We start from the raw sequence: 23661 nt of genomic DNA on the forward strand, positions 1-23661 counted from the left end.
CAGGTAACTCTGAAATCATCCCTTTCATCATTTCCTACAGTATCATAACATTCCATCACTTGTTTAGCTACTCCCTGATTTATGAGAGCAACCTCTCTGATTCGTATTCTTTGCCACCTCCAGAAAGAGCCATAAATATTTTTTAAATTTTTTGTTTTTTTAAAGAGCATTTCATTTTTCCAATTACATGGAAGACAATTTGTAACATTCATTTTTTATAAATTCTGAGTTCCCGATTTTCTACCTCCATCTCTCCCTTCCTCTTCCTAAAACAGTGAATAATTTTTGATATAGGTTATATAAGTGCAATCACATAAAGCATATTTCCATTTTAATCAGGTTATGAAAGAAGAGACAGAACAAAAGGAAAAAATATGAAAGAATGAAGTGAAAATAATATTCTTCAGTCCGCATTCAAACTCTATCACTTCTTTCTCTGGAGGTGCATAGCATTTTCCATCATGAGTCTTTTGGAATTGTTGTGGATCCTTGCATTGGTGAGATGAGCCAAGACAGTCATAGCTGATCATTGTACAATGTTGCTGTCACTGTGTACAAGGTTCTCCTGGTTCAAAAGCTGTAAATATTTTTGCACAGTCTTAGAGTTTCTTTTGCTTAACATTAATCCTTCCCTTAAACTACCATTTTAATTTCAAATTTCCATTTCTCCCATTTCTCTACTGAGTGACAGGTATTTTTTATATTTATCTGTATGTGAGTACGTATTCTTTCTGCCTTTGACCAGTTCAGATGACAGTGAAGTTCAAGCCACTCTCCCTATCACCTTCTCTTTGTGAGATTACATTAATTTCCCCTGCCCTTTCTTTTCATTCTCTACCTTCTATATTCTTCTTTACCTCTCTTTCCATTCTTAAGATCATTTAGACATAATAGAACCCCTATCAAAATTTCTGTCTAATTAGATTCCCTCTATGACACCTGATAATGATTGGGTTCAGTAGTGACACATGTGTCATCTTCCCATATTAGAACAGAAGCAATTTATCTTTGTTTAATCCTTTCTCATTGTTTGTTCATATTTACCTTCTAATGTTTCTCTTAGCGCCTAAGTTTCTGCATAGCTCTGGTATTTTTATCAGTAATGCTTGGAAGTCCTCTATTTCATTAAAGATCCATTCCCTTCCCCCCTTTTAGGATTATGTTCGTATTTGCTGAGTAAATTATTCCACAATGTAAGCCTATATCCTTTGCTTTCGTGAATATGATATGCCCAGCTCTCCACTCCTTGATGGTGAAAGCTGCTAAATCATGTGTGAACCTGACTATGACTTCTCAGTACATGAATTCTTTCTTTCTGACTACTTGCAGTTTTTTTTTTCTTTGACCTGGAAGCTCAAGATTTTGGCTATAATGTTCTTGAAAATTTTCATTTGGGAATTTCTTTCAGAAGCTGACCTGTGGATTCCTTCTGTTTCCACTTTACCCTCTGGTTCTAAGAGCTCTGGATGGTTTTCTTTTAAGATATTTTGAAATAGGATGTTGAGATTCTTTTTTTGGTTATGGTATTCAGGCAGTCCAGTGATTCTTAATTTTTTTCTGCTGTTTTCCAAGTCAGTTGTTTTTTCTATGAAATACTTTACATTTTCTTCAAATTTTTTAGTCTTTTGATTTTGTTTACTATTTCTTGTTGTCTCATGGCATTATTTGGTACTATTTGGTCCAATCCAACTTTGGGGGAGTTTGTTGATTGGGCAAGGTTTTGTACCTCTTGTGCCAAACTATTAAATCTCTTTCCAATTCTTTCTTCCATAGCTCTAACTTCTTTTTCAATTATTTTTTTCCTCTCCTACTCTCATTTCATTGACAAAAAATTTTTTTAAAACTTATCTTTTTAAAGCTTTGGCTTCATCTCTTCCAGGAATTTTAGTTGAATTTGTGCCCACACCATTTTTCTTTAGGGTTTTACTTGTAGAATTTGTAGAGTCATTCTCTTCTGGGTTTGTGTCTCAAACACGGATATCTTCATAATAGTTTTTAATGGTAGGATTCTTTTTTCATTTACTCATTATCCCATTCTGTTTCCTGATTTCAAGCTTGATGTTGGGATCAGGCTCTATGCACTTCTGGAAGGAAGCTGATCTTGTCTCTGTTTTCTTGGATTATTAAGTATTGTGTTATTCCAGGACCTCAGGGACAACTTGGACCAGGGACCTGAAAGCTTTCAGTGCTCCCAAAATAATCTGACCCAAAGTAGCTTCTGATTGCTATCTACCTGGTCTGAGTGCTACAAGTCTGACTTCGGTTTATGTCTGAGCAACAGTAGATTGCTGCTGGATTCAGTTATTATGAGTCAGCTGGGCAGCTCTGCTAATTCTGAGACAGAATTCTTCTTTGGGAGGGGATTTTTAGCCTGATTCTTGCTCTGCAGGCTTCAGAACCATACCCCAGTTGCTTGCTTTTGAATCTGCTCTTTGCTCAGAACACTACCAAGGGCCTTCCTAACTGGGAACCCAGGGTGCAGGTCTTCTCATTAGTGTGCCCTGGATCTATGACCCAGAATTGGGTAGTGGGAAACAAAGCTAACAGCTGGTGCCCCCATCAAACTGCCCTTGGTATGGGTCTAGAGATGCTCTCATAAGGGTCTGGGACCTCTGCTTGTTCTGATGAACAGCTTCTCCTGGCACTGCACCAGGGTGCTCTATGCCCAGTATTGCTAGCCAGGCCACATTTCCAGTGCCCACAGACCTCTCTATCTCCCTGTGCTGCCCCAGGCTGGAAAAAAGCACCCACTGACTTTGTCTTAGATTTCTCCATCAGGACTTGGTTTGTGCATGTTCTGTATCTCTTTGGAGGAGTTTGGGGGAGAAACTCACTCTACTGCTTCCTTCCACTCCACGATCTTAGCTCCCCCCAATGAATTTTCTCCTGGACCACATTGTCTCTAGTATCCTTCTATTTCTGGCCCAGAAGAGTAGGCACAATGAGGCCCTGAATTTCCATTTTTCCATCCCACTTAAGATCATAGCTGGAATTGAAACCAAGAGAATTTTCCTTCAGAATTTTTAGAAGAAAAAGGTTGCTGTACGTTGAAACATAGTGTGGCTGATCTTATGGTAGCATCACAGAATCTCAGAGTTGGAAGGGATCTCCAAAACCATCTAGTCCAACTAATATACCATCATGAATGTTTTTTGCAACTTACTTGATAAATGGTCATCTGGTCTGTGCCTCCTATGTTGGGAAAGCCTCCAGTGTGAGAAGCTTAGCTACCTCCCTAGGCAGCTGACTTTAGTATTGGAGAGCCCTGTTTGTTTTGCAGTTTCCCCCCTCCTCCCCTGTTTTGAGCTGAAATCTTCTTCTCTGTAAATTCTATCCCACTCTTCTAAGTACTGCCCATTGTGTCTGAGTAAATCAAATATAATCTGTTTTCTACATGATAGCTCTTAAATACTTGTGGACAGCTATCTTTTATCTCTATTGAATTTCATTTTATTATATTCCACCCAATGCTCTTCCCTGTCAAAATCCTTTTGTTATCCATTGTGTTAGCCATCCCTCCCAACTCTGTGTCATCTCAAAAATAAATATTTCATTCATGCTTTTAACCAAGTTTTTTTTTTTTAAGAATAGTAAAAATAGCACAAGGCTTAAACCAGATCCTTGGGGAATTCATTAGAGACCTTCTTCCAAGCTTATATCATACTCTTATTGACAATTCTTTAAATCCAGACATTCAAGTAGTACTGAATGAAGCCACTTAATTATGCTAACATCTAACCAACATCTCATCATCTTTTCCACAAGAATATCATGAAATTCCATGTTAAAAGCTTTGCTAAAATCTAGGTAAACTCAATCTCCAGAGTTCTCCTGATCTGCTAGCTTTAAGAACCCTATCACAAGGGAAAAGCTGTTCTGGAGTGACCTCTACTTGAAACCATGGTCAGTTATCTTATGGTTATGATAAGGCCCTTTCCTTAACTGGATGTTCACTAGCTACAGTTTTAATAATGGCTTACAAAATTTCTCCAGGAAACAAAATCAAGCTCCTGGCCTGCATAGTTTGTAGCTCTGTTCCTTTTCCTTTTTTGAAAATCAGAATAAAATATTCCTTTTTCCAGTCCTAAGGTAACAAGAACATTAATAATAGTAATTGTAAGCATTTGCATAGCACTTGTAAGTTTGCAAAGCACTTTACAAATATTGTCTCATTTCATCCTCTCAACAATCCTAGGAGGTAGGTGCTATTGCTACCTCCTTTTTACAACTGGGAAAATGGAGGCAGACAATGGCTAAGTAGCTTGCCCTAAGTCACACAGCTACTAAGTGTCTGAGGCTGAATTTGAATTCAGGTCTCCTTAACTCTTGGAGGTGGAAATGACAAACTACTCCAGGATCTTTGCCAAGATAACCCTAAATGGAGTCACGAAGAGTCGGACATGACTGAAATGACTGAACAACAACTTCTTAACTCTAGGTCCAGGCTCTATCCACTGCACCACCTAACTGCCTCTTCTGTTCCCCATTGACTTTGAACCTGAGTATGTTCATGTATAACTTAAATCCATCAAGGAAATTAATTGTTCTCCTACTGTCTCCTTATTTTGAGAACTGGTCTTTAGTCAGGAAAGCTTAAGTTCTCATCCAGCCTCAGACACTTGCTAGCAGTGTGGCCCTGATTTTTAATCTCTCTCAGCCTCAGTTTCCTTATCCATAAAATGGATGTTTACCTTCAGGGTTGCTGTGATGAACAAATGGAATAATATGTATGAAAGTGCTTTGCAAAACTTAAATAGCTACGTAGAGTTATTATTTCGAGGATCAGCTCCTTAGTGACCATTTTTGCTTTCATCTTTCCAGTGGAATGATCCTTCTCCTTGGTAGGTAAAACTAAATCAAAATGCAAATTAAATAGCCCCACCTTCTCTCTTTCTTCAGTTATTACTGTCTCGTTCATCCAGAACTTCAGTCACATCCCTTATTTGATCCTCTTCTTTTTGCCAATCAAGGTAAAAGACAAAATTTTTAGTCTCCTGCTTTTCCCCTCCAGCCTCAGCTCATTCTGACTTTTAGCTCTCCTGATATTACCATTATGGGTCCTTGCCATGCTTTTGTATTCATCTTCTGTCTCTTTCCTTTCTTTCCATCTCTAGTACATAGCCTTTTAAAAATCACGGTTGATGAGTTCTTTATGCATTTGCATTGGTGCCTTGATCAAGTTCTTATTTTTTTTCACTCTTCAGGAAATTTTTTCTCTTTATTGGAATTGTTTCTTTTCTGTGTCTTTATATTTTCATTACCAAGAATCTCTCAACTCTCCTCAGCCTACTTACCCTGTAGAATTTCAATCCACAGGAACCTATTCATCTTTCCTCTGAGTCCCTTGAAATCTATTCTCCTAAAATCTAGGGTGTATGCCAGACTATGCCCAGATTTTTGGATCACAGACTCTATGAAAAAGTGTTCACTGCCTTCACATCCCCCACAACACACTCAAGATTCTTGTTTCTCCTGATGATGGGAAGCAGTTCCTGGACAGAATGATCTTTGATGATTTATCCACTTTCTCCAGCACTCAGCACAGTGACTGGAACATTTTTGTTGTTGCTTAGTTGTTTTTTAGTTGTGTCTAACTCTTCATGACCCCATCTGGGGTTTTCTTGGCAAAAATACTGGAATGATTTTCCATTCATTCTCTAGCTCATTTTACAGATGCGGAAACTGAGGCAAAGAGGGTTAAGCAACTTGAACAACTACTAACTGTCTGAGGTTGGACTGGTACTCAGGAAAAGGAGTCTTTCTGACTCTAGGTCTGGTGCTCTATCCTCTGCACCAGCTAGGCACCCAAGTCTCTCCAAAATCTGCCCCTCTTCCTACTTTACAAATCTTTTCTACATATTTTGTTGTTGTTAAGTCATTCCAGTCATGTCCATCTTTTCATGACCCCATCTGGGATTTTCTTGGCAAAGATACTGGAGTAGTTTTTGCCATTTCCTTCTCCAGCTCATTTAACAGATGAGGAAACTAAGGTAACAGGGTTAAGTGACTTGTCCACCAGGGCCACACAGCTAATAAGTGTCTGAGACCAAATTTGAACTCAGGTCTTCCTGACTCCGGACCCAGCACTCTATGCACTGCACTACCGAGCTGCTTGGCACTTAGTAGGTGTTTAATAAATACTAATGGACTTGATAAATAACTGACATCTTTTGAAAGAAAATTATCATTAAAGCAAATGTAAACTGTAAAAGGTCTGAATTGGGGTTGGGTAGTAGGGAGTGCCATAGCAACAGAGACCTACAATGTAGGATAAGCAAAAAGAATTTCATCAAAGTAATGGAAAAGATAAGTGAAGGAGATCTTATCCTTCTAACAGCAGGGAGAGGCCCTGACATGCTGGCAGAGTAGATCAGTTATATGGGGGGAACCCAGTATTATGAGTCTGACGGCAGCAGAAATCTCACTAGAACTAGGCCAGAGTGATCCTTTTATATGAAACTGAGTTCTTTGTCCAGTACAAAACTCTCAACTGAATCTTGCAGAACAGCTATCACTCATTAGGGTAGAACTTAGGTGTGACAAACACATGAGAAAAAATAAAGGAATTCCAGTGACTAGATCAAGGCAGAGGTCACAGCGAATCTGAATGCAAAAGAGGCATTTTGCTCCATCTGTTTTTACATAAATAAACTCTTAAGCAGCATTCCTGGTTAGGCACAGGTGGTCAAGACGTTATTAGCTACTGCTCTTCATGTGGCCGAGAGAGAGACCTCCAGCAAATAGTTGTATGATATAAGTCCCCCATCACTGTGCTCCTGTGGAGGACTTAGGATGTTTACCAGACTCCCCTTCCAATTCTTCTTTCTATCAAGGTGGTCTATAGGGTGTATTCCAAAGACAAAAATCACTTCAATCCCCACCTCCATTGTTCATTCAAGTGTTCTCTAACCACAATCCCTCCCTACCATACAAACACACACACACACACACACACACACACACACACACACACCTATCTTGGAATTCTTCACACTGGAAAAAAAAATTTCCATTATTATTTCCTTTGCAACATAATTCGACAACACCTACTTGGAATATTTCAACATGCTCTCTACCTGACCTTCCCCTGGCTAAGATATAACAGAAACAATGACTTTATAGACTAATTACTAAAATACCTCCCCCTCTTTTACTCATTTTCTTCCATTAGAATTAGGCACAACTGTGTCCTGAATAGGACTAATAAAGAATCCTGTGAAGTGGTTATATTATTTGAATTCGGAAGCACAGCCATGTGAAAAATTCAACGACCAGCCAGGGGTATGTTAGAATCAGCTCCTACTGGCTCACAAGCACTGACTTTCCAGAGTGAGCATGTGCACCCTTAGTAAGTGCTACAAATCAAGGCCTTATTGAGTGTTTTGCAGATAGTTTAAACTTTGGGAAGTGCTGGAGAAAAATGTCAATAATACAAATTAAACTTAAAAGTGTGTTCGTCTTTTTGGAGAGCCAGTTGCTCAATATCTACCAGCATACCACTGATACCAGAGTGGCACGTAGGGTATCCCTGTAGCCCATGAAGCTGTCACCACCCTCCAAGAGTAAGAATAAAACTTGAAGAGTGGTTTCTTTGTCTGTGCAATAAAGCAAAAATTCTCAGTCTCTAATCACTTCTCAGTCCAAGCCCCAGCCACCCAGTGCATAATCAAGGTGCATCCTAGTCTGAGCTTTCTAGATCCCACTCCCAAACTGCATTACCTCTCTGTCCCTCCAGCGAGACATAAAACCATCTTCTTTCTTTTCCTCTTCTGTGCATTCCACCGAGTAAAAGAACATTCCAAAACTCTAGGGCTTTAGTATTTAATTAATTACTCTTCTTGGAAGAGATGGAAAGTGTGAAAGAGCCCAGTATTATCATCCTTATTCAAGTTCTTCTACCTGATGGGTAATGCCAGGAAACTTTCTGTTGTTGTCATTGTTGTTTCTTCCTTCTAAGTTCAAGAAAAGGGGTGCATAGTTACCAAAGATCAAATTCCTGCCAGAGAAGATTTCCCTTGAAGCCTGGCTAGCAGTCTGTCAGGTGTCATCCTGAAGAAAATTAGGAGGTGTGAAGATAAATGTTTCTGCTCTTGAGCTTGGGGTAAAGATACATCTCCATTACAAGCAGGTTATGACAGCCTCATAATTAAGCCCTCTGCAGTGGGTAGTTTTTATCTAGCTATTGAGAAAACTTGGTGATTAGACTGGTGTTCTGTCTCCAGATGCTCTGGAGGCCAGCCCCAATCTGACTGTCTCCTGATGTCATGCAGAGACTTGGAATTCCCAACTCTGAGCATGATAGCAGGTGGAAATCTAGCTACTTGGACATTTGCTTCTTTGAATGGCTGATCTGAGAGGTAAAGGGGTTGTTTTGCTTGTCACACATCTTCCCTTTCCTCGTCATTTGGTCCAGGGTTGATGAGATTCCAGTAGTTTGTCTCAGGATACTGACAGAGGCCCAGATAGGTCGTGCAGCAGGAGAGAAATTACCCCCTAGTAACTCAGTTGTATGCATTTCTGGGGAATAGGCCAATCTGCCAGGTTATTATCTTGGTTTTGATAAACAACTTTCTAATTCCTTGTTGTTCTGCCCTCTCTTCAGTTTGAGAGAATTGACTTAGTCTGAGAAAAACAGGCAAGTCCTGAATGCCCCTTCGGGCTTCTAAAATATTGCCCTGTCTGCTTCCCCCCAAGTGACTGTGCTGAGCACTGCCTGAGCAGGCCTCCAGCTTGTTATTCTTGATCACCTCATTTTTTCATCTAAATTGTCAGAAAAATAGGGTCCTGGGAATATAAACAGAACCCAGGGTCTTTGGGGATTGGGGAACAGGCATTGTGGCCCATTATAATCAGCCTCCCAGGCATGTATATTGGACTGTTTTCTCTCTCATATCTGTTATTCCCCCTCTCTTACCTTGCCTCCTCTTAACTTATATCCTGTATTCTGTGTCCACTGGGGCTTTCAGTTAAAAAAAGTATAAAGATCATAGATTTCAAAAGAACTCAAACATTCATTGTTCAAATTATATAAAAATGATCTGCCTCTATTTACATAAGCTGCTTCCCCAGCAGGACAGTGCAGACACAGAACTCCAGGCTGAGTATGACCCAGGCCCAGAGTAGCATTTCTGATTTTATTTTTAATAGTCAATCTACCTCTGAGCCAGATATATGGAATGAACATCAAAAAGCCTGAAGCTGAGCCCTGGCTGACAATTTGTGATAAATTAGCCAACAAATTTAGTCCTTCATATTTGTATGTTTGTGTATGATTGTGCTCACTGCCAGGCACTAGCTTAAAATATTTAATTATGCCAAGTGAAGGACTTGAAAGTAGACTTTCTTTGTGTGAACTTCTTGGCAGGATACCTTGGTGGTTCAAGGCATGGGTTTGAAGATATCCACAGAAGCAGCTGTGTTGGATTATTCAGAACCATAAAAGTAGAGAAATTAGAGTTGGAAAAAACCTTTGAGATCATCTTGCTCAAGCCCCTCTCATCTTACTGATGGGAAAACTGAGGTTCAAGGAGGTGAAGGGACCGCCAAGGTGCACACAGTACATTTTGTGACAGAGTCAGGAAGGATGGACCTTTGTCTCTTGACTCTCAGATCAGGGTTCTTTTTATTGCAACACGCCATCTCCAAACAGTGTCATATGCGTAGAAAAGGAAGGAGCAGAAGGAGAGATAGAAGGGAGGAAGGAAGAATGGAAAAAAGAAGAAAGGAAAGAACAAATAAATGAATGAATGAAAGAACAAAGGAATGAAGGAAAGGAAAGGAGGAAGAAAGGAAAGAAAAAAAGGAGGAAGGGACAAAGAATAGAGACAGAGATAGAACCAAAACAGACAGAAAAATTAGGTACTTGCTAAATACCAGACACTATGCTAAGTATTAGAGACACAATTAGAAAAATAAAAGAATATTCTACTTAAGGGAGATAACATATGCGGGGTGGATGGAGAGACCTAATGATCTTTTGGATTTAGCAGTAAGTCATATGACCATTCCCAGTGGTCTGCAGGTCCAGCAGCATATCAGATGCTAAGACCTGGTAGATTGTGGTTAGTTACTCCTTTCTCATAGAAGTCATATGAATGGCCATGTCTATTTCACAACCAGGAAAGCTTCTATTAGAGTTAGAAAGAATCTGGCCACCTGTGTTTCCTCCAGTAGGATAGGACTGGGGGATTGGCATCCAGCTGGGGAAGGAAAAGGAAAAGGGGGCATTGGCAGGGAAGCTGGCAGGATAGGGAGATCACAGTGATATCTGGGCAGAGGGTGGGTTGGGACAGATGGAAAGATGTGTGTTCCTGTGATCTTCTTACAGAATGCATCTACTTAAAGGCAGGAATTGTATCAGTTTTGTATCTGTATTCCCAATGACTAGCACAATGCCTAGCACATAGTAGGTATCCAATAACATTTTTTGATTGATTGGTTGGAAGATGGATTAGATGTAGAAATATCAATCAACAGCAGGGAAGTCTGGAACAATTATGGACTTTGAGGGAAAGATAATGAGTTTGGGGGGGAACACATTGAATTTGAGATACATTTTGAACATTCAGTTCAAAGTGCCCTAAAGCATCTTGAGCTTTACCCTTACCCAAGAGGCATTGGTGGTTTTCCATCAACTTTAGAACCAAATACAAGCTCCTCTGGCAATTAAGCCCTTCAAATCTGCCTCCAGCCTGTCTCTCCAGGCTGACTACACATTACTCCCCCTCACACACTCTGTACTCCAGCCTAGTGGGCCCACTTACCCCCTCCTGTATGTGACAGTCTGTCCTCTGTCTCTGTGCCTTCACACAGGCTGGCCTCAATACCTGGAAAGCTCTTCCTCCTCACCACCAATAGTCAGAGTCTTTAGTTTCCTTCAAGGTGTGATTCATAGGCCACCTCCTTCTAGAGACCTTTCTTGATGTCCCCAGTTTTTAGTATTCCCAAGCCAAAATCAAAACAAGACACCATATCTTTATTTTCTATACATCTCCTATATTTACTTCTCAGTGAACGTTGCTTTGCCCTTCTCCCCTCTTGCCTTCTCCTTTAGGGCAAGAATTGTCCTACTTTGGCCTTTGTAGCTCCAGCACCTTGAACAGTGCCTGGCACAAGGCTTTTATAATCTGTCCCCCTCCCACCTCTCTAATCTTCTTACCCTTTACTCACTCCTATTCCACAGTCCTATGCACTGGCCTCTTTGCTAGGCTGTGCACAAGACACTCCAGTCCTGTCTTCCATGTATTTTCACCATCTCTCCACATCTGGAATGTTCTCCTTCCTCACCTCCCTCTCCTAGCTTCCCTGCCTTTCTTCAAGCCCCAGCTAAGAGCCCACCTTCGAAAGCAACCCTTTCCCAATGCTCTTCCATCTAGTCCCTTCTCTCTGCTGACTATCTCCAACGTATCCTGAATACATAAAGCTTGTTTGCTGGTATGTAGTCTCCTCCATTAGATTTTGAACTCCATGATGTCAAGGACTGTCTTTTGCCTTTCTTTGTATCCTCACCATTTAGCAGCATGTCTGGCATATGGTAGACATTTAATACATGTCTATTAACTGACTGACTGATTGGCTCATAGTAAGCACTTAAACGTGACTATTGATTATTGACTGACTGTTGTACCTATTTGGTAAAGCCAGTTCTCTGTGCCACAAAATATAAGGCCACCAGTCAACACTAAGGCCATGGCAACTGCTTGGTATTTTTCCTCTGGCTATTTTAATATTAATAGCCAATATTTATCTAGTGTTTTGGGGTTTAAATACACATAAATTTAAATACATATGCATTATCTCACTTGATCCTCACAGAAACCCTGTAAGGTTGATGCTATCCCCCTCCCCATTTTACAGATGAGGAAAATGAGACTGAGGAAGATTAAGTGACTTGCCCAGAGTCACATGGCTAATGCGGGTTTGAGCTCAGGCTTTCCTGACTTCAAGTGCAATACCATATCTTCTTTGCCACCTCGTCATATAATTCTTTCTGCCTTACAATTCAAGATACCTTAAACCAGAGAACTGTTACTTTTGCTCAGTTGTTTTTCAGTCATGCCTGACATTTTGTGGTCCCATTTGGGCTTTTCTTGGCAAAGATACTGGAGCAGTTTGTCATTTCCTTCTCCAGCTCATTTTATAAATGAGAAAACTGAGGCAAACAGGGTGAAATGATTTGCCCAGGGTCACCCAGTTAATAAGTGTCTGAAGTCAGATTTGAACTCAGAAAGAGGAGTCTTCCTAACTCCAGACTCAGCACTTTATCCATTGTGCCAGTTAGCTGCTCTAAACTAGAAAATTAGAAATAGATGTTTTTTCCCTTTCTTTTTCCTCATGGTGATGCTTTGAGCCAGTTCCATAAACTCAGCCAGGGAACAGCTTGTGGTTAAGCATAGGAGTGAAAACATGAGGACCACAGTGCTGTGATTTTAGATGGTCCCCAGTCTATCACATAGCTATAGCAGCAAGGTCTAGGTTTAGGATATGTGTGTCCCCTTCTGCATTACTTATGCAGCAGCATGCATTATTAGTACAGCAACTTGATGTCATCTATTTAATAGGTATAACCTCTGCATTGTAAGAAGAATCTTTTATGATTTGCTTCTCGACATCACATGACAGCACTGCGAGCTCAGAATATTTCAGTGTGTTTCCCATCTGACCTTCCATTGACTAAGCCGGAGAAGAAGTAACGACCCTATCATCTGATAACTAATTTAGAAGAATATCTTTAATTAATTGCGTTTTCTCAGGCCGTTGGGGCCTTCCATAGGTCAGGAACACAGGGGCTGAATGTTTCATTCTTGTCTTCTGTCCAAGTGTGTCCACTTCCGCCTATCGTGAGTCATGGAGACTATATCTGCCATCCAAGGCCTTGTGACCGATTCAATCATGGGACTGTGATTGAGTTCTATTGCGATCCTGGATACAGCCTCACCAGTGACTACAAGTACATCACCTGCCAGTATGGAGAGTGGTTTCCTTCCTATCAAGTCTTTTGCATAAAATCAGGTAAAACGGGTGTCAGGGTTGCTTTGCGTTGCATTGCTCCTAGGAGATTTTTTTTTCTTTTCATCAGAATTAACAATCATTCAAACAAGAAACTTTTCTATGTTCCTACTATGTATCAGGAACTATGTTCTGTACCAAGGATACAAAAATAACAATGAAACAGACCCTGAACGATCGATCCAGGGAATTACGAACATGTTCTACTCAAACTGAGCCCCAGGGCTATGATTTTGTTGTTCTTTGTTCATACTTGAAGAGGCCCAATGACGTCATGGGGTGATGTCTTGACTTGAGCATGAATTGGATTTAAGTAAGGTAGAGTTGCACAGAGTCATCAGCCTTACACTGTCTTCTAGAGTCGTGGAAGTCTGGTGTTAGGACAAAAGTCAGGACGACTGGACGATGACCCAGGATGCCGTAAACTGGATAATTCTGAAAAGCCCGTAAAGAAAAATATTAGAATGCAATGTGATGCAATGGAAAGAATAAAAGATTTGGAGTTAGGGGTCTTGGGTTCCAATCCCAATTCTATCACTTAATATCTGTGTGACTTTGGCAAAGTCAGTTAGCCTCCCTGGAGTTCAGTTTCCCTAAATGTAAAATGAGGAGATTGTACCAGATGTCTTCTAAGGAAGGTCAATTTCAACTCTAAATCTACAATCCCATAATTTACCTTTACTTAAATATTTCTTGAAGTAAAGAGGACTCTGTGTAAGTTTTGTTAGGAATGGATTTCCTTGTAATGAATAGGGGAGATTTCATAGCTCAATAATTAGAATCCCAGAGAGTCAGAGATGACTTGGATGGAAGAGGATATAAGACTAGATTCCTATTCAAGTTAGCTAGGATAGAAGTACAACGCTTCCTGTCTGGGTTCTGGGCAAATCTCACTGAGTAGATTCATTTAAAAATATTATGTGGCATCTAATGTGGTGTAATATGTGCTGGATGGTTGTCAACCATTATCTCTGCAGAACCCTAAGGGGTGCAGTAGACTTGCCATGAGCTTTTCAGTTTGTCCAATAAATCCAGCAAATGAGTACAAAGGGAATCTTTACGAACCTACTTGTCTGTGATAGCTTTCTTGCAAATCTGGAAGGAAGTTTTACTGTATTGCTGTGTTCTCTTCTGTAACAGAGCAAATTTGGCCCAATCCCCATGAGACCCTACTGACAACGTGGAAAATAGTGGCATTCACAGCAACCAGTGTCCTTCTGGTGCTTCTGTTGGTCATTCTTGCCAGGATGTTCCAGACCAAATTCAAGACACATTTCCTCCCCAGGTCAGTACCATTTCAACTTTCCATAGATCATGAAGTCCCCCCACTGTCTGGTCATTCACCCTTGAGCCAGAAAAAGAGAAGATAATTGGCTAAGTCTTTGAACAGTACAGAGCTGGGGTTCTGAGTAGGGGCATGGGTGAGAGGTAGCATGGTACAGTTAGAAGAAATGCTGGCTTTGAAGTTAGAGGACCTGAGTTCAAATCTTGTCTGGGTCACTCACTACCTGTTAGTGATTAGTAAGTGATTTAACCTCTCTGGGCTTCACTTCCTCATCTATAAAATGAACGGTTTAAACGAGATGGTTTCCACGATCCCTTCCAGCACTAAACCTATGAACTCTAGGAAGCCTTGTGTAATGCCAATGCGATACTCATAGCAACTGCTATGGATATGCAGGCATATTTCCAGGGTAAATTTGCAAAATATAAACTCTCTTCCTCAAAGATGAAACCAAAATAATTATTTAGACACTGAAAGCCAATTCCACCATGGTAACAAGGAAGTTTGTTCATATCACTTATCTAGGAAGTACCACCATCTCCAAGCCTTCCCTCTATCAGGTCTCCCCACAAACAAGCTTCCTAAGGCAAAGTCACTCCCTCTCTCAATCACACTAGCTGCTCTGCTCTGCTCTGCCTACTCTCTCTCCCTGTTCCACCCATTCAGCAAGCTCCTTCCACCATCAGATCCATTTGACTCAGGCTGTGGGCTGCGCCAGAGCTCAAAGCGGTCACATGGGCCTATTAAAGGGCGGGGAAGATCTTCAAATTCCCTTACCATTACATGTTGACATGATGTTGACTCACAGTCTTGAAGTCATATCACATTTCTGAGTTCAGACATCCAAGACAAAAGATACTTAATTCATCTTTTCTCTTCTTGCCTTGATCAAATACCAAAAAAGGGGAGGGGGGGTTTCATTTGGTTAGCATCATTGTCAGATAGGATTTAACTTCTCACTACTGCATAATGGGCTTAAGCATTATACAAGATGGATCAAATATGTACAGTCCCTTACAATCAGGTAGCTTACAATGAACGTGTGATGATTAAAAAGGCTTGAGGGATATAGTTTCTAGTTAATTTAATCATTTTATTAATAAGGCCAGCAGATTATTAATAGAAGGATGGTCATTTGGCCATCTCTCTTAGACCAGAGACAATCATGGTGGAGCACTCTCAGTTTATATACCCTTTGAAAGAGTAGGTGGTCAATAAGGGGTTGAGAATAGACAGGGAAATTATCTCTACTCAGACCCCCTGCAGCCTTGGGCTACCTAAACAAAAAGATGGGTCTCTATCCTAACTTAAGTAAAACACCTTGGGCTTCCCCACCTTAGATTAAATTCCTTATAAGGTTGAGAGAGGTCTCAACGAGATGAGAAGAGTTAATACAATCTCATTATCAGTAATGTCCTTTAAGACACTGAGCTTATTAAAATAAGTAGTTTAGAAAAAGGGGAGAGCTCTGAATCTCCCCAAGATATTGGTTATTAATCATTTTTCTCAGACAGAAATCACACACGCATCACAGTAAGGCCCTTTGTCCCAAACAAGACTTGGTCTAGTGGCACAATTTGTTGTGAGTTAATTTTGTTATGAGAGGTAGAAATCCAAGAGGCATTTCAGGATGTTTGTTGAGTATTTGAAAAGGGAAGTCCAACCTAACCTGGGCCATCTCTTAGCAATCACAGATTGTTTTTTTCCCCAGCTAAGGGAGCCAATCTGCTAGGATAGAGTGCTGAGTGTAGAGACAGGAAGATCTGAGTTCAAATCCTACCTCAGATAATTGTTCACTGTGTGACTCTGGACAAGTCACTTGACCTCTGTTTGCCTCAGTTTTCTCATCTGTAAAAATAGAGATTATGATAGCATCTACCTCGCAGGGTTGTTGTAAGAAGAAGAAAAGAAGCAGGTATTAAGCCTATACTACGTGCTAGGTGGTATAATAAGCTATATTAAGCACTTGACAAATGGTATCTCATTTAATCTTCACAGGAACCTTGTGGGAGGTAGGTGCTACCATTACCCCCATTTTACAGTTGAGGAAACTGAGTCAGGCAGAGGCTAAGGGAAATGTCTGAGGTTGGATTTGAACTCAGATATCCCTGATTTTAGGGTAAAATGAGATAAGTGATATAATAAGATAAAATGCTCTATAAACACCGGGGTGGCCATGGGAGAAGGGAAGCATCCATCTTTTCTCCTCAAAACTTGAGTTGAAATCCTGCCTTCTCCATGAAGTTCTCTCTACTTAAATATTGATGACATGAAAATGTAGAAATGCTAATAATGAAATAATAATGACTAACACTTAAATAGTGTTTTATTGTTTACAAAGTATATATCTTGTCTCATTTGACCTTAAAATATCCCTTTGTGGTAGTTTTCTGCAGGTATTATCCCCATTTTACAGATGAGGAAGCTGAGGTTCAGAGAAACTAAATGGCTTGCCATTAGTTAAATTAAGTGATACAGTTAGCTAGTTTCAGAGACAAGATTCAAACCCAGACCTCCACTGACTCCAAGTCTACACAACCTCGCTACAATTCAGAAGTAGCCAGTAGGACGCAGCATTGAGAGCAACATTTTCTTCCTCTTTTGTGATTTTTGGTCTCAGTCTGTGGTTTTAGGGGGAGGAGGAGGCTCCCTGTGTGAAGACTCCCCCATTATGCAGACTGGCAAAGTATCTGCACCTCTTTATTTCAAAGCCTTGGTTCTTAATCTTCATTGTTTCATGGAACCCTTTGGCATCCTAATAAAGACCACAGACCCTTCCTCAGGATAATATCTTAAAATGAGTAAAATAAAATTCATAGTATTAACAAGGAAATCAATTGTGTGAAATATAGTTATCAACAAGACAAGTTTGCAGACCCCAGGTTAATAACTCCCATCTTAGAGAATTGTCTGAGTCATTGAGGGGAAGTAATTTGCTTGTGCTCATACACTAGTTTCTGCCTGAGGAAGAATTTGAACCTTTTGTTTTTCAGTCATATCCAGTCATATCTGACTCTTCATGACCCAGCTTGGGGTCTTCTTGGCAAAGATTTTGCCATTTCATTCTCCAGTTCATTTTACAGGTGAGGAAACTGAGGCAAAGAAGGTTAAGTGACTTGCCCAGGTATACAAAGAAGTAAGTGTCTGAAGCTAGATTTGGACTCAGAAAGATGAGTCTTTCTGATTCCAGGCCAGGCCTGGCACTCTATCCACTGCACCCCGTAGCTGATTCCAGGCTGGCCATCCATGTAGAATACCATGCTAACTCTCCCCTTGCCTTCTCCCCCTGCTTTTCTTCTTCCTCTCTTATTTTTCTCCTTTACCACTTCCCTCTTCTTTCTCCCTCTTGTTTCTCCTTTACAAATGATCATCAGGAAATAACGTATTATTGTTTCTTATCATCATTATGTTGTCATATTTATTATTTCAATAATGGCTCAGTCACCACCTGTTAAATGCACAGCACTATCGGTTCACATCGTTGACCTCCACATAAGTCCAGATTCCTTTCATCTCCCACCTAATTCCAACAATGGGATGAAACTCCTAGTAATGCTCCAACAACCAGAATTATAATCCCAGAAATTTGTTTTCCTGTAAATTCCTATCAGTGGCCTATGGATATCTCAGATTAAAAAAAAGTCATTCACTGGAAAAGGGCAACATCACAACTCGCCATGACCCTCCTCTCCAATGGAGGTTGGCTTTGACATTTTTGGAACCCCCTAAGTGAAGGAAGGAAAGGAAAGGGAGAAGAGAGAAGTCTTTTTTAAAGGCCTTGTACCAGGCAGTTTTCTGTTTTCTCCCAGTTTCCTTGTCTATTTGTTTTTTTTCATATGAAGCCTACATGTTCTCTCTCTCACTTAAGATTATGCGCTTCTCAGTGGTTATCCCTTCCAACTATAAAGCTCTTTCTCACCCAAGGAAGCCAAGCACCCTCTTGTTTCTCTCCTCAAAACTAGGTCCAACATTTGACATCCTCCACGAAAGCCCTCCCTAGTTAAGAATAAGCAGAGTCTGACCATCCCACCTTTAGCCTGCCTTCTTCATTATGTCCCAACTGATCGGATTTCATACAAGATATTTTTCAACACTTACTAAATAACCAGATAACAGTTTCAACACTTATATATATGTAACAATACATATTTTTATGTAACTGTGTAACAACAATGCTAGGCATTGGGAGGATCAAAGAGAGTGAGATTCAGTTTCTCTCCTTGTGAAATCTGTCAAGTGAAAAAGCAGGGCATACCTCCTAAAAGGAATGAGGACGTAGAAAAATACAGTTTGACCAAATGATTAGTCAAGAATGAAATTATACAACACAAGTGCCTTGAACATCAGGGAACACCTTCGGATAATAGGATCATAGAGTTAGAGATGAAAGGAACCTAATAGATTCCAATAAATCGGATATCTAGTCATCTGTTCCAACCCCCTACTCTAGGGAAACTGAGGCTTCATCTAAGTTCACACAAGTAGTAAGGGTTTGACCAGAGTCCTTTGACTCTAAATCCAAAACTCTTTCCATTAAACCTTTTTAAATATTTGAACACGTAGGATATAGCCTATTTCTTTATGCACATATGTAAATAAAGGAGAAAGGAGAATTTAAAAGTAGAGAAAGATAGAAGAGGAGACAACTGTCTATTCTCTTACATCTCCTCCAAAAGAAGCTTTTTTCCCCCTCTAAGCTTTGGCCAGTTCCTCTTCAAAGTCTTAAAAATGACTCTACAGAGCTTCCCAATTACCACAGACCTCATTCTTGGCTTCAAAGACTTGGCTTTCTTAGTGATTAGAAATAAGAGAGGCCAGTTCATGTGAAGCTATTCCTTCGCTCTGCTAAGCCTGGGCCTTTGTCCCCCACAAGATGGTATAGAAGTGTCATCCCGCCTAATGTGATGTACCTCAAGCACAGTCACCACTGTGGTCCACCCTGGGCTAGTTAGAGACTGGTTATCTAGCTGCCTTTTTTCCCCTCTTCTTCTCTGCTACTTTCGGACTTTCTGGCTACTTCATTGATCACTGATTTTCTCCAGAGAATTGAAGATAGAAATAGGAAGAAATGAAAAGGATAGAAGTTTCTTTCATTAGCAGCTCTGCTTTGATTGCGTGTGTGAGAGAGATTTGGAGTTGTTTACTTGATTTGGGTTTTTTAGTAGGGTAAGGGAAAAATACAGCTCCATTCTTTGTAGTTAAACAACTGATAGAGGAGAGAGAGAGAGAGAGAGAGAGAGAGAGAGAGAAACAGAGAGAGAGAGAAACAGAGAGAGAGAAAGAGAGACAGACAGAGACAGAGAGAGAGGGACAGAGAGAGACAGAGAGAGAGAGAGAAACAGAAAGAGACAAAGAGAGAGACAGAGACAGAGAGAGACAGAGAGAGACAGAGAGACAGAAAGAGACAGAGACAGAGACAGAGAGACAGAGACAGAGAGAGACAGAGACAGAGAGAGACAGAGAGAGAGAGAGAATTGGAATCAATAAACATTTATTAAACATCTACCATGTGCCAGGTACTTAGTCCTAAGTGTTGGAGATACAAAGAAAAGCAAAAGACAATCTCTGCTCTCGGAGAGCTGACAAGGAGAAGACAGAACACAAACAACTGCGTACACCTGCCAGAGGAGGGTGAAAGGAGTAGCAAGAGAGACTGATTAAGGAATGGCCAACAGGGATGAGCTCTGACTAGGCAGCATTTCTCAGGCTGGAAGGCAGACTAAAGAAGCTGAGGCTGTTTTTCTCTCTGGGTGGGATCTACTATGCTGACCCTGCCACTTTACTTGCAAACAGGTCAAGCTTCAAGTGAGGATGGAGGGATGAAGGAGTCACTAAATGTGACTGTCATGTGAACATATGTGTAACTGCCCTGTCTCACAGCTTGTAGGTCTAACCACATGGTAAATGTTTGAAGCAATAGTATATGTAGACTCCATCTCTCTGCCATCAAGGTCGTGTTGTTTTTTCAGTTGTGTCTGACTCTTCGTGACCCTATTTGGGGTTTTCTTTGCAAAGATTTGCCACTTCCTTCTTCAGCTCATTTTACAGAGGAGGAAACAGAGGCAAACAGAGTTATATGATTTGACCTGGATCACACAGCTTGGTAAGTGCCTGAGGGTAGATTTGAACTCATGAAGATGAGTCTTCCTGACTTCAAGCCTGGCACCACCTAGCTGACCTGTTAACTCCCTAAGACACTCCATAACTCTGCCATTAGAAGATTCCTATCAGCAGTAATCCAGGGCTTGAGTAAACGTCAGAACCTTTTATGTGTGCGTGGAAATCCAAATAAAATAACATTTTATTAGACTGTGAGTCCTTGAGGGCAGGGGTCTTTTGCCTCATCTTGCATCCCAGCACTTAGTGCAGTGCCTGGCATAGGGTAGGCACTTAATAAATGTGTTTCCCAAAGGGGATATGCTGTGTGAAAGAAGCAGAATGAAACTTAGTAGGGATAAAGGTTAGGTCTCACATCTGGTTCAGAAAATCAGTCTCACAAGTGCACAGTGGCTAACTTAGGCTTGAGAAAAGGAAGGATTTCTTAATGAGAGCTGTAGCAAAATAAAATGCGCTGTTCTAGGGGGTAGGAAAACTCTTTTCCTGAAGGTCTTCATGGAAGGCAGGATGATCCGTTTTTGCATAATAGAGGGAATCCTTATTTAGGTATGAATTAGAGTAAGTAGCCTTGGGGATCCCTTCTAACTCTGCGATTGTCTAACAAGTTAAATCATTTTTTCTTTAATATTCATGGGGATCGGTTTCCTTTAATAGCCCTCTCACCTAATATTCAAAAGTAATGAAAGATTCATTTTGTAGGCATCCCCTTCTTTTTTGTCCTCTAATATGTTCCTGGAAACCGTATCAGAAAACAAAATAAAGGGAGGCGGGGGGTGGGGTGGGGGTGAAAAAGTGCGCTATAATTTTTACATGATATTCTGGCAATGTTCTATGTAGAGACTACAAGTGAAAAACTTGTAGTTACTCATATAGCCACAAGAGGGCAGGCCAACATAATTGGTAAAGGGAAGTGTAGCCCAAGTTGCCTTAGACTTGTTTTTGAGATCTGCTGAAGATTGGCAAATTAGTGGATTACTCATTTGGCAACATTATGGGCTCAGTGATCAAAATGGAAAGTAGCAAAAACAGGAAACACTACCTGCATTTTCCTGTAAGTCGGTTTCCATATAACACAATTTCGACACCTTGTAGAACATCAATGCCTTCATTGTATAGATGAGGAAACCATGATTTGCTCAGTCATACAGTAAATAACAAAGACAGAATTCAAACTCAGATCCTCAGACTCCAAATTCAGTGTTCTTTCCACTGCATCGTATTTAAGCACATATCAGTTTCCTGTAGAGTTGAATAAGGACTAAGCAAGAGCAAAGAATAAAGGGAGTAGATCCCAAAGGAACTGTGTGAGACAGGCTAGTCAATGATGGAAGGAAAAATTGTAGGCCTTCCTGGAAGGCAACAGATGGATGACACCATCTGCAGCTGGGGAACTTGTTTCTTTTATGCCTCAATAAACAACAGGCATTTATTTTAGCACCTACAGTGTCCAAGGCATTGGAAGTTCTAGGTTCTAGGGATACAAAATCAAAAATGAAAGAATTCTCACCTTCAAGGACCTTATATTCTGTCAAGAGAGGCAACATTGATGTATGAAGGCAAAGTAGCTCGGTGGCACAGTGAATACAGCATCAAGTCCGGAATAAGGAAGACATTTTTATGAGTTCAAATCTGACTTGGGTAAGTCACTTGACCCTGTTTGCCTCAATTTCCTCAACTGTAAAATAAGCTGGAGAAGCTGGAGAAGGAAATGGCAAACCACTCAGTGTCTTTGCCAAAAAAAAAAATGGCATCTTGAAGAGTTAGACAGGAATCAACAACAAATTTTGAGAAATGTGTTTATACCATTTGTTTTGGATCTATGAAATTCTTCAGGATTTTAGCTTAAAAGATTTCCACTGACCTGTGAATGGGCAGTATTTGAAAATCATAAGACTGTTGGATCATAGAATTGAGCTGGAAGGGGACTTAGAAGCCATCAAGTCCAGTCGGCTCATTTTATAAATTAGGGAACTGATAAAAATATCATATCTCAGGGAGATTGGGAGCAGGCAGCCTGATGAAATAGTTATAGCTCATATTTATGTAGCCTTTTAAGATTTACAGATCATTTTACTGATCTAATTTTATTTGATCCTTGTAACAACATCTTAACAGAGATATTACAGGGGCTACTTTTCCCATTTGTACAGATAAGGCAACTAAAGCTCAGTGATGGCCCTACCCTCATAGTTCTCTCATTAGTGATAAGATAATAATGAGACTAAATGAGATAATACATAGAAAGTGCTTCGCAAAAAGGGGCTGTATGAATACAGGTTATTTATTATTGATGTCAGAGGTAGGGTTTGAACTCAGGTCATGATGCTCTCTGGGGCCTTGAGTCTACTTTCCTTCAGGTGGCATTTCAGATGTCAGAGTCACTCATCTGTTTCCCTTTGATCTAGGGGCCTCTCAGGGAGCTCCAGTAGTGACCCTGACTTTGTGGTGGTGGATGGGGTACCCGTCATGTTGCCTTCCTACGATGAAGCTGTGAGCAGCAGCTTGAACGCATTAGCCCCAGGATACTTGTCTTCTGTGGGCCAGGGCTGCCCCATGCCAGCCGAGGATCAGAGCCCACCTGCATACCCTGGCTCAGGGGACACAGACACATTGCCAGTGGAGGGTGAAACGTGCGACAGCGTATCAGGTTCTTCAGAGCTACTTCAGAGTTTGTATTCACCGTCGATGTGCCAAGCAGGAGCACGGCCTGTTTCAGAAAGAACAGATGCTGGGGACAGCACCACCATAGAGGAAGTGTCCACAAGCCCAAGCGTTGATATTGCTGATGGTAAACTTTTTCTCTGTAGTATAAGCCAGCCTTACAAAATTCAACCCATTTAAAAATAAAAACAAAACATTCTTCCTTGCATAGCCTACCCTGCCCCAAAGTGCAATACCCCCAATCAGGCTGCTTCCCACTCACTCAGCACAAATTGCTTCTCTCTGAGTACAGTGGAAAGACTAATTATGATGATGAATGATTCTCATCACCTCACAAATAAGCCAATTAGCTAAGTTTCCAGGAGCTATAAAAGAATGCCAAACAGTTCAGGGCAGAAGGCTTGGAGTTGGGACTATTCAGTCTTTGTGTACACAGCCTAGATTTATCATGTTTTTAAAAAATTTCCAAAAACTTCATTAAAATATTGTTTAGCAAAAGAATAGTATGCCTTTGTGTCAGGGGAGAGAAAAACACAGTAGTGTGTTATGAATGTATAATGGGTATGTATGTATCTATAATATTTCCATAG

The 23661-nt window shown here is 40.6% G+C and overlaps 1 protein-coding gene across 5 annotated transcripts in view; it reads left to right on the forward strand.

Annotated features, from left to right (window-relative positions):
* The window catches only part of SUSD4 (sushi domain containing 4), a 227149-nt gene that overhangs the window by 198231 nt on the left and 5257 nt on the right, over window positions 1-23661 (forward strand). For 3 of the 5 annotated variants that reach the window (XM_072647741.1, XM_072647744.1, XM_072647742.1), the window contains exons 6-9: window positions 12820-13011; window positions 14149-14293; window positions 17287-17376; window positions 22816-23198. In XM_072647741.1, coding sequence (XP_072503842.1) covers window positions 12820-13011; window positions 14149-14293; window positions 17287-17376; window positions 22816-23198 — 810 coding nt within the window. The remainder of the gene's footprint in view (window positions 1-12819; window positions 13012-14148; window positions 14294-17286; window positions 17377-22815; window positions 23199-23661) is intronic. The other 2 variants (XM_072647743.1, XM_072647745.1) reach the window with 1 other exon arrangement.

The sequence above is a fragment of the Notamacropus eugenii genome, chromosome 2, assembly GCF_028372415.1.
Source record: "Notamacropus eugenii isolate mMacEug1 chromosome 2, mMacEug1.pri_v2, whole genome shotgun sequence".
NCBI lineage: Eukaryota > Metazoa > Chordata > Mammalia > Diprotodontia > Macropodidae > Notamacropus > Notamacropus eugenii.